Source organism: Salvelinus namaycush, chromosome 12, assembly GCF_016432855.1.
Source record: "Salvelinus namaycush isolate Seneca chromosome 12, SaNama_1.0, whole genome shotgun sequence".
Lineage (NCBI taxonomy): Eukaryota > Metazoa > Chordata > Actinopteri > Salmoniformes > Salmonidae > Salvelinus > Salvelinus namaycush.
Genome location: NC_052318.1, coordinates 44,707,762 through 44,719,017, shown reverse-complemented (window position 1 = coordinate 44,719,017; position 11,256 = coordinate 44,707,762). Strand labels below are relative to the sequence as shown.

General features: G+C 42.8%; 1 protein-coding gene across 2 annotated transcripts; it reads left to right on the top strand.

The window, feature by feature from the left end:
• The first annotated feature begins 392 nt into the window (after positions 1-392).
• LOC120057307 (dnaJ homolog subfamily C member 18-like) lies at positions 393-7,592 on the top strand. 2 transcript variants are annotated; one of them, XM_039005882.1, is made up of 8 exons: positions 393-1,006; positions 2,270-2,444; positions 2,596-2,741; positions 2,974-3,180; positions 4,597-4,709; positions 5,217-5,326; positions 5,734-5,906; positions 6,060-7,592. In XM_039005882.1, exons 1-8 carry the CDS (start codon positions 880-882, stop codon positions 6,182-6,184), a joined length of 1,176 nt encoding a protein of 391 aa, XP_038861810.1. In that variant the 5' UTR covers positions 393-879; the 3' UTR covers positions 6,185-7,592. The 2 variants fall into 2 exon arrangements, with proteins under 2 accessions (XP_038861810.1, XP_038861809.1); XM_039005881.1 differs by having other exon boundaries at positions 5,214-5,326.
• The last annotated feature ends 3,664 nt before the right edge of the window (positions 7,593-11,256 follow it).

Below are 11,256 nucleotides of genomic sequence, written 5' to 3'. Positions count from 1 at the left end.
CAGAAAACCCCAAAGATGTAGCTATGTTAAAAAAACAAGACGACCCTGGAAGGCCAGGTGGAGATGTGTAAATTAAACGTGCATTCAGTCCTTATATTACTGTAGCATATGCTGCAGCAAATGTAGGGACCACAATGGAAATAAGTACCCAGCTTTATTGCGTAATCCCGACCACTTTTTAAATTATTTGTGTTTATACAGTAGGTTTTACGTTGGGGGGGGGGACATTTTTTTAATGATATGTTGAGTTGGACCAGTCTCCCCCTCCCCCAGTAAATTTCACTTACATATGAACAAATATGAATGACTGTTTAGACAATTATTAAATACAGGTTATTGGTACTTTTTTACTATTACCTCGGGGGGGTTTATTTAGAACGGTAAAAAAAATCCGTACCCCGGTTAGGGGTTGGTTAGGGCTGTGGTAACCTGAAACAAACCACACCAGTTCAATAATGTCGGTATTACATTTCTCTCAGTCATGCATGTATTTTTACTGCTTCAGTTTTGTATGTTGACTTGAATAGGCGCAATAGCACCCGTGTTCGTGTCTGACTTGTGGCAGTCGCCATCATCGCTATGATACCTGATAGTTACGGCGAAATCTCGTAGCTAACCGATTGCTGGCTAGCTTAGCTAACGTTAGCTTGTTATCTGGATGTAAACAAAGCTAGTTAGTTACCGTTAATTGAGTTGACATACAACGTCCAGGTACTTCTGAACATAAGATAGCTAGCTTAGCTAAAATATTAAAATTTCAGGCAGTCAACCGCATTTGTGTAGCGAGCGTACTGTAGCTAATTTGGGTTGCAGCCTCTGTGAGAATAAGCTAACGGTAATAAGCTAGCTATTGTAGTTAGCTATCGAACAGCTGTCAAAATGGATAAAGCGGAATCAGATCGGTTGATAGAGAAAGCAAAGCTGTGCTTGCGGTCAGGGCGGAGAGAAAAGGCCGTTCAACTGTTGTATGAAGCCCAGAAAATATTTCCCAGTACTCGGGCCAGAGGTAAGTGTCCCGTAATGGCCGTCTTGTTAGCCTTGCTTGCCAACTTGAATGTTAAAATAGAAAGTGCAACGTCTGTATCTTGTGAATTGCATAATGTATGCTCGAATCAGCGAATGTGTTATGCATGTCATCTGAATATTTACATGGTCAGGCTTATAATAAACAATATTTTTAGATAGCATGTTTGTGCCTTTTAAGTGGATTAACTTTTTCTAACCTGTAGGCCACACTACAATGTATAGCTACTATAACTAGTAATTTTTATTTGACTTACTTGCCGTGTTATTAGTCAACCTGGAGGTGCAGCTTTCAGCCAGCCAAATTGTTTGTTATTGTTAATATACACGGAGTGTACAAGACATTTGGAACACCGGGGCGGCAGGTAGCCTAGTTGGGCCAGTAACCGAAAGGTTGCAGGATCAAATCCCCGAGCTGACAAGGTAAAACATCTGTTTTTCTGCCCCTGAACAAGGCAGTTAACCCACTGTTCCCCGGTAGGCCGTCATTGTAAAATAAGAATTTGTTCTTAACTGTCTTGCCTAGTTAACATTAACACTTTGCCTTCCCGGCGCTAGGGCTGCTGAATCAAGTACACCTACCGCCAACAGCGCGAAACAAAAACAAAATAGGAGCGCAAGGCTTTATCGTTGGGTTTTTACAGAAATGTTTGGTGATCGACTAGGAATGCCTTAGAGATCGACCAGTTGGTGACCACTGGTGTAGATGAAGGGGAGGAGACGGGTTAAAGAAGTATTTTTAAGCCTTGAGACAATGATGGTGTATGTGTGCCATTCAGAGGGTGAATGGGCATGACAATGGCCTTTGAATGGGGTATGGTAGTAGGTACACCGGTGTGAGTGTGTCAAAAACTACAACGCTGCAGGGTTTTTCATGCTCAACTGCTTCCCGTGTGTATCAAGACTGTTCCACCACCCAAAGGACATTCAGCTAACTTGACACAACTGCGAGAGTCAACATGGGCTAGCATCCCAGTGGAACGCTTTTGACACCTTGTAGAGTCCATGCCCCGACAAATTGATGCTGTTCTAAGGGCAAAAGTGGGTGCAACTCAATATTAGGAAGGTGTTCCTAATGTTTTGTACACACAGTGTAAGTAACTAATCTTCTGAAGACAAGAAGGGACTAGGTTAGGGGAATACATGTTTCAGGTACATAATGTTACTTACACACCAAAAGTTAGGCCTGGCCAGACTGGCTGTTTCTTCTATTAAAATTTGCCCCCATTCCTGATCTCTCCATCAGTGCTGATTGATGCCATAGTGAGGAATGGGAGCTCTGCTGCTCCAGAGGAGCCCCACATACCCCCACCGCGTGGCTTTCGATCCAATGAAGAGGACGGGGATCGAGAGGAAGCGCGCAAAGGGGCCAACGAGGAGAAGAAGACCTACACAGAGGATCAGCGTCAGGGTGTTCTCAGGTACCTGAGTGATAGGCCTACGTTCATTTTGAGCACTTACAGACCATCGCTACATTTGTCAAGATATCCGCCCAGTGAAAGGGCAAACGCACGTTGCCCTGTTGTGGTATCAGATTTTGCACTAATCTTTGTGGGGTTTGATCCATTGCAGGATAAAGAAATGCAAGGACTTCTATGAGATCCTGGGCGTTCCTAAAGACTCTAGCGATGAAGATCTGAAGAAGGCATACAGGAAGCTGGCACTGAAGTTCCACCCTGACAAGAACTGTGCCCCGGGAGCCACTGATGCATTTAAAGGTAACCTGATCCAGGCCTCATCTGATTCACATCTTTCTCTGTGAGCTAAAAAAAAAAATCTAACAACAAAATAGATGAATAAATAGAGCCTCTGTATTTTGTGGGACCGCTGGTGCAGATAATTAGCTTCTTAATTATCATGCTATTGTGGCCCTGTATGTGCATCGAGTCAGACAACGTCACACTAAGCGCATCAGTCATAGGCCTGATAAGTGTTTTTTTCCCTCTACAGCCATAGGCAATGCGTATGCAGTGCTGAGCAATGCTGAGCAGCGTCAGAAGTATGACCAGTACGGCGAGCAGGCTCCCTCTGAGAGCACCACCCACCCCTCAGCCCAAGCTCGCCACGGACACTACCGCAACTTCAACAGGGACTTTGAGGCCGACATCTCCCCTGAAGAGCTTTTCAATATCTTCTTCGGAGGAAGATTTCCCACAGGTAAGATTTGCGCGTGTGGGGAAGTCGAGGTTATTAGAGGAAACTGAAAAGGCTACAGCGTGATTGAAATTGAAAGGAAACATTCACGGGAAACGCTGCATATGTTCGGCTCAATCAGAAATGACCTTTACATTTCTATTCCGTAATCTGTAACGCTTCAGCGGTAGATTGAATGGAGCCCTAAAACAAATCATGAAGACTTTTGTAAACTGAAATAAAATGAAGAAACCCATTTGAAAAACGGAAACTAACTCAAATATGAAAAACATCAAATTATGTTCTGTTTTAGTTTGTTTTCTTCTAAACTTTGGGCAAAAATGAAATGGGGTTTTGAAGCTTTTTTCCCCCCAATGGGGTTCTCATGCTTGCTGAATCTGGCAGGTAAATGCCGCCAGGAGATGACCATGTTTCAAATAAGCCTAGCTTGTGCATCACTAGTCTCTCAAGACTTGACAGGTGGCCTCCCGCAATGTACCGATGTTCCTGCATACACGTCTGTAGAAGTGTCTGCGTCCGTTGGGACAGAGAGGAGTCGGAAATGGGATGCGTGTCACCGCCGTCTCTGCTTGTTGCCCAAGTGTAAAACATTCCCGCCGGACACAACGTAGTATCTAGTTAGCAAGATGTAGAATGGTTATTTGTAATGAGTGCTTTTCGCCAGTGGCTAGTTTGGATCTACCTTCACTAAAACCAGTGCAAAGGCTTTGCCTGCAAACTTTAGTTTCTAATCGTGATGTTCTGGCCCGCCTACCCAAACTCATGAATTGTAGAGAGTTGTGTGTCTTAAGAAGACCGACCTAGCGCTGCTGTTGCCTAGGTCTGGGATTTCCGAGACTAGTGCATCACTATCACTAGCTAACAAATGTGCCATGACTTAATTTGTTGTTTTTTTTCCTCTTTTTCAGATATAGGTACTTGTTTCTTACATGTACTACTAAAGCTGAAAAAGCTTTAAAAATATTAGTGTAAAAATGGGCACGTTTTCTCCCATATTTCTGCAACCAGTCTAGGCACTAATTGTTTTAAATCCAAGTCACAATGAGGTTGACTTTACAACTTAAACCTATCAATTTATGTATTACTGCTCTGTGGCAAAAAGTCACATCCCCAAAAATTCTAGGCCTACAAAACTGAAATGTCTCTTAGCCTCCCACGCCTACTCTACTTTGTCCTTAACATTAGAACTGAAACGAAATAATATGAAAACTAAAACTAGTAAATCAAGTCGGAAAACAAACTTAAACTCACATTTTAAATAAACATAGAAAAAATGAATAGAAATAAAAACGCTAACCTGTGTGCATGTATGTGTCTGAAAGAGAGATGGCGTGTGCGTTTTCTCTTGTTCCTTTCATTTTGGATTAGTCACCTTGTCGGTTGTTGCGTAGTAGTTACGAGTATGTTCTGCTCCCTCAGGCAACATCCATGTGTACACAAACAGAGGCGCCACCTACTCTAACTTCTACCAGCCTCGTCGGCGACGTGCATATGAGAGGCGCGATGAGGAAGTGGAGGAGAACCGCAGTCCGGTCAGTCAGTGCCCACATGAGGAGGAATCTCCTAGAAACTCCCACCAGTTCACATCATAGATGTTCTGTAGCTGTGTGATTAACCAACAGAGCTACAGCGGATTGTTCTATGGGCGTACAGTTGAACTCACATGGCTACAGCGTATGTATTTCCTATGTGTTCACAATTAATGCTGGGCCTTAAATGTAGAGCCACCACTCTTTAAGGTTTGGTTTTTGATCCTGTCTCCGCCATTTTAGATATTATTTCCCTTTATACAGTGCTACAATAGGCAATAAAAATGAGAACCGTATGCTGCTCCAGGAGGGTCAGTTACAGTAGGGGTTGAAGGTTGACCAATGAAATGGACCAGCTGTGAAAATGAGTAAACAAGCTTTTTTTTTTTTTTTTGCAATAGAGTCCTAGAAACATTACTACAGATTGATTTTTAAATATATTTACAGGTATATGGTTTGTTATAAACTTTTGCTTTAACATTTCTTTCTGGCTTTGCCTTCCCTCAGCAGAACACCTTCACGGCCTTCCTGCAGCTTCTTCCTGTACTGGTGCTGATCCTCATATCTGTTGTGACCCAACTGATGGCCAACAACCCTCCCTACAGTCTCTTCTACAAACCGTGAGTCAACCACATCAACCAAGCTTCTTGATGACACGTTTGTCTCTAAAGTAGACTGCGTATGAACCTCATTCAGACTAGTTCCATGGTAACGGCTGGGTGCAGAGTGCATGAGGACCCTTTTAAGAGCAGGGGTGGGCAACTCCAGTCCTCGAGGGCCTGATTGATGTCACACTTTTTCTCCATCCCTCGCAAACACAGCTGATTTAATCAAATTGCATTCTAAACTGAAGATCATGATTAGGTGATTGGAGTCAGGTGTGTTAGCTGGAGCTGGGGCAAAACTGTGACACCAATCAGGACCTCGAGGACTGGAATTGCCCACCCCTGCGTAAGCGGGTGAGGTGTGACGTGTATTACCCTCTAAGTCTGCCTGTAGTGGGACTGACTGTATATTTGTCTTTCAGGGCCATGGGCCTGGTGGTCTCCCGGGAGACCCAGAATATGGGTGTGCCCTACTACGTGGACAAGGGCTTCCAGAAGGAGTACAGTGGGGAGTCCCTGGAGGAGCTGGAGAAGACCATAGAGAGTGACTACATTGAACACCTGCAAAGCAGCTGCTGGAAGGAGAAACAGCAGAGTAAGTCCAGCTGCAGTCAGGTCCTGGCAGCTTGGCGCTGTCCCCATTTGGAGACATGTTGACTGAGGCAGCCACGCATGGTTTATTCATGTTGCAGAGTATGAATTTTATCCATATATAAGCTGATATGTTTTTCTCTCCATCCTCGTTCAGAGTCGGACTTGGCAAACCTTGCCCAACTGTACCGTGATGACAGGCTGAAGGCGAAGGCTGAGTCTCTGAAGCTGGACAACTGTGACAAGCTGTACCGCTTTGTGGGCCGACAGAGAGGAGAATGAGGGGCTTAGACAGGAGGAGAGGGAGGCATCTCTTTGCAGCTGGGAATTCGACACTACTCGTTTAATTTATTTTATTTTATTTATTCAAATCGGGTCACCTTTTTTTTTTTTTTTTTTTTTTTGAAGAAGAAGAATCGTCTCTTCTCTCTGGTTAGAGCACCGTGGCAGCCAAAGCCATTTTGAATTGAAACATTGTGCCTTCTCTCCTCTCGGGTGGAAGAACGTGGAGGAGCATGTACTGTAAGCTGCCAAGCCTGGCTCTTTGTAGATAACATGAAGCCCTGCCTGGCTGGCTCTGGGATTGTTGTATTGATGTACAGGAGCCTTGTTTCTTCTTCCTTACATTAAGGAATATGGGCTTGCTTACAAGGTTTGAGAATATGGTTCTGTTCATATGTACACTTTCTGTTAGTCACCTGTTTGAAGCATGTTTAGTACTGGTGGGTTACTCATTTTTATCTTGGTTTCTATGGCGTGGGTTACATTGGAGTATATTGAGTAGGTATTGGGAAAGAGCATAGCTAGAGTCGTGAGTTTAGTTTTTGAATTGGGAAGAACGTTTTAATTGCGACGAAAGGCAAGGACCTGAAAGCCAGTAAGTTCTAGAAAAGGTTCAGATAGAGGCAAACGACGTGAGAGATTCTATTTGAAAAGACAGATCTATATGGTCTTAAACTGTGAAGGAAAATGTGTAGATTTGTCACGCCTGCTCGTTAGAGAAACAAAGCAAGGCAAGAGCTATATATATCTCTAGCATATTAGATCCACTTACAATTTAACTGCGGATCTCTGTTTTATGTGAAGACAGATGCATTGATCCCTTTTTTTTTTCTCCTTTTAATTTGCCGTGCATTAAGACTTTGCCAGACAGCGTTGCTGTAGTTGTATTTATTGTCCATTATTTGGTCATTTTGGTTCCTTCGAGCACATTTTTGATGCCGTTTTATTCTGAGCCCTACGTCCCTATTCCCTGATGCATGCATAGTTGATCCAGGTCTTTGTGTTACACATCAGGTGCTCAGTCAGCCACTACACCACAACTCTCCGTGAAGGACTATTAAGAGCAATCCACACATCCTGCCCATTTCATGTAATCGACTTACTTTACTAAAGAGCTTTTAAACATGCTTTAGGTTTGGTTTCTCCAAAGGAACAGTTGTTTCAGTGATAGTTTCAATCTTCTAATGCTTGACCTTTCCTTTTAGTCAGATCATAAATCCAGCAGACGGAGGGTTAACGGCCACACTAGTGGCAGACCGACAGGATGGGGTTGGGGGCGGTAATGGATTACAGATTAGACCTGATGCTAACTGGAGACCCATTGGCCTCTTGGCTAAACTCTGGTGTCCTGTTGATTTGTGATGCCAGAGCAGGTTTTCAAGCTGGTTGAATAAAATCTTAAACAATCTATTGGTGTCTCTGGGGAGCTTTTGTTTTGTTTCCTGATGCTATACTCCCATTTTCCCCAACAGATTCAGAATGTTTAATAGTCACATGTACAGGGTTACAGGTGTGATTGCAGGGTACAGTGAAAATCTTCGGCTTTGAGCTTCAACATGCAGTGAAATAGTGAAATAAAATAGAAATACAACTCTCTCTCTCATATACAGTTGAAGTCGGAAGTTTACATACACCTTAGCCAAATACATTTAAACTCAGTTTTTCATCATTCCTGACATTTAATCCTAGTAAAAATTCCCTGTTTTAGGTCAGTTGGGATCACCACTTTATTTTAAGAATGTGAAATGTCAGAATAATAGTAGAGAGAATGATTTATTTCAGCTTTTATTTCTTTCATCACATTCCCAGTGGGTCAGAAGTTTACATACACTCAATTAGTATTTGGTAGCATTGCCTTTAAATTGTTTAACTTGGGTCAAACGTTTTGGGTAGCCTTCCACAAGCTTAGCACAATAAGTTGGGTGAATTTTGGCCCCCAGGTTTGTAGACCTCCTTGCTCGCACAGGCTTTTTCAGTTCTGCCCACAAATTTTCTATAGGATTGAGGTCAGGGCTTTGTGATGGCCACTCCAATACCTTGACTTTGTTGTCCTTAAGCCATTTTGCCACAACTTTGGAAGTATGCTTGGGGTCATTGTCCATTTGGAAGACTCATTTGCGACCAAGCTTTAACTTCCTGACTGATGTCTTGCGATGTTGCTTCAATATATCCACATAATTATGCTTCCTCAAGTCCGACTCCCATCTATTTTGTGAAGTGCACCAGTCCCTCCTGCAGCAAAGCACCCCCACAACATGACACTGCCACCCCCGTGCTTCATGGTTGGGATGGTGTTCTTCGGCTTGCAAGCATCCCCCTTTTTCCTCCAAACATAACGATGGTCATTATGGCCATCGTTATTTTTGTTTCATCAGACCAGAGGACATTTCTCCAAAAAGTAAGATCTTATATATATACACACACACACACACACTCAGCAAAAAAAGAAACATCCCTTTTTAAGGACCCTGTCTTTCAAAGATAATTTGTAAAAATCCAAATAACTTCACAGATCTTCATTGTAAAGGGTTCAAACACTGTTTCGCATGCATGTTCAATGAACCATAAACAATTAATGAACATGCACCTGTGGAACGGTCGTTAAGACACTAACAGCTTACAGACGGTAGGCAATTAAGGTCACAAGGTGTGAATGGAGGACCACCAGATCAAGACCCTGTCATGGCCAGTCCGATCTCCAGACCTGAACCCCATTGATCACATTCCAGAGGTTTTCAAGAGGAAGATGGATTGTCACAAGCCATCAAACAAAGCCAAGCTGCTTTTTGCGCCAGGAGTGGCATAAAGTCACACAACATCAATGTGAAAGACTGGTGGAGAGCATGCTAAGACGCATGAAAGCTGTGATTGAAAATCAGGGTTATTCCACCAAATAATGATTTCTGAACTCTTCCTAAGTTAAAACATTAATATTGTGTTGTTTAAAAATGAATATGAACTTATTTTCTTTGCATTATTCGAGGTCTGACAACACCATCTTTTTTGTTATTTTGACCAGTTATTTTATGCAAATAAATGCTCTAAATTACAATATTTTATTTGGAATGAGAGAAATGTCAGTTTATAGAATAAAACAAAAATGTTCATTTTACCCAAACACATACCTATAAATAGTATGTGTTTGCAGTGGTCTCTTAATTATATATATATTTACCTTTATTTTTGATTAGGCAAGTCAGTTAAGAACAAATTCTAATTTACAACAACAGTCTAGGAACAGTGGGTTAACTCCCTTGCTCAGGGGCAAAACGACAGATTTTTAACTTGTCAGCTCGGGGATTCGATCTAGCAAACTTTCGGTTACTGGCCCAACGCTCTAACCACTCGGCTACCTGCCACCCACTAATATATATTAGTGTACCAGTCAAAAGTTTGGCCACCTACTCATTCTATGGTTTTTCTTTATTTTTAATATTTTTACTATGAAAATAAACACAGTTGACAGTGAGAGGACATTTCTTTTTTTGAGTTTGTACTTTTGACTGGTACTGACACGCCTACTCGTTCAAGGGTTTTTCTTTATTTTTAATATTTTCTACATTGTAGAATAATAGTGAAGACATCAACACTATGAAATAACACATATGGAATCATGTAGTAACCAAAAAAGTATTAAACAAATCAAAATATATTTATATTCGAGATTCTTCAAAGTAGCCACCCTTTGCCTTAATGACAGCAGTACGGACATTGCCTCCTTGCATCATGTCTAAGGCACGTTCACGCAGATAAGCAGGGACCCTGGGCATCTTTCTTTTGGTGTTTTTCAGTCAGTTTAAAGGCCTCTTTAGTGTCCTAAGTTTTCATAACTGTGACCTTAATTGCCTACCGTCTGTAAGTTGTTCGTGTCTTAACGACCGTTGCACAGGTGCATGTTCATTAATTGTTTATGGTTCATTGAACAAGCATGGGAAACAGTGTTTAAACCCCTTACAATGAAGATCTGTGAAGTTATTTGGATTTTTACTAATTATCTTTGGCAGGGTCCTGAAAAAGGGACGTTTCTGTTTTTTTTTTACCTGTGGTAAATTCAATTGATTAGACTATATAAAGGTCCCACAGTTGACAGTGCAAGTCAGAGCAACAACCAAGCCATGAGGTCGAAGGAATTGTCCATAGAGCTCCAAGAGAGGATTGTGTCAAGACACAGATCTGGGGAAGGGTACCAACACATGTCTGCAGCATTGAAGGTCCCCAAGAACACAGAGGCCTCCATCATTCTTAAATGGAAGAAGTTTGGAACCACCAAGCCTCTTCCTAGAGCTGGCCAGCCTGGCCAAACTGAGCAATCGGGGAAGAAGGGCCTTGGTCAGGGAGGTGACCAAGAACCCAATGGTCACTCCGACAGAGCTCCAGAGTTCCTCTGAGGAGATGGGAGAACCTTCCAGAAGGACAACCATCTATGCAGCACTCCACCAATCAGGCCTTTATGATGAGAGTGGCCAGACGGAAGCTACTCCTCATTAAAAAGGCACATGACAGCCCAGTTGGAGTTTGCCAAAAGGCACCTAAAGGACTCTCAGACCATGAGAACAAGATTCTCTGGTCTGATGAAACCAAGATTGAACTCTTTGGCCTGAATGTCAAGCGTCACGTATGGAGGAAACCAGGCACCATCCCTACGGTGAAGCATGGTGGTGGCAGCATCATGCTGTTGGGGTGTTTTTCAGCGGCAGGGACTGGGAGGCTAGTCAGGATCGAGGGAAAGATGAACGAAGCAAAGTACAGAGAGAGTCTTGATGAAAACCTGCTCCAGAGCGCTTAGGACCTCAGACTGAGGCGAAGGTTCACATTCCAACAGGATAACGACCCTAAGCACACAGCCAAGATAATGCTCGAGTGGCATTAGGACAAGTCTCTGAATGTCCTTGAGTGGCCCAGCCAGAGCCCGGACTTAAACTCGATCGAACATCTCTGGAGACCTGAAAATAGCTGTGCAGCAACTCTGGGGTCTGAATACTTTACGAATGCACTGTATATACTGGTGTTACAACCGAGCTTATGGCGGGATTTCGTTAAATCACACGCTGTCGACAATGTGCCCATTTTCG

What these genes read in the sequence shown, in the direction of transcription:
- LOC120057307 (XM_039005881.1), top strand. Translation starts at nt 880, where the DNA reads ATGGATAAAGCGGAATCAGATCGGTTGATAGAGAAAGCAAAGCTGTGC. An exon ending in AGCCACTGATGCATTTAAAG is followed by an intron (nt 2,742 to 2,973) that starts GTAACCTGATCC and finishes TTCCCTCTACAG; the next exon opens with CCATAGGCAATGCGTATGCA. An exon ending in CGGAGGAAGATTTCCCACAG is followed by an intron (nt 3,181 to 4,596) that starts GTAAGATTTGCG and finishes CTGCTCCCTCAG; the next exon opens with GCAACATCCATGTGTACACA.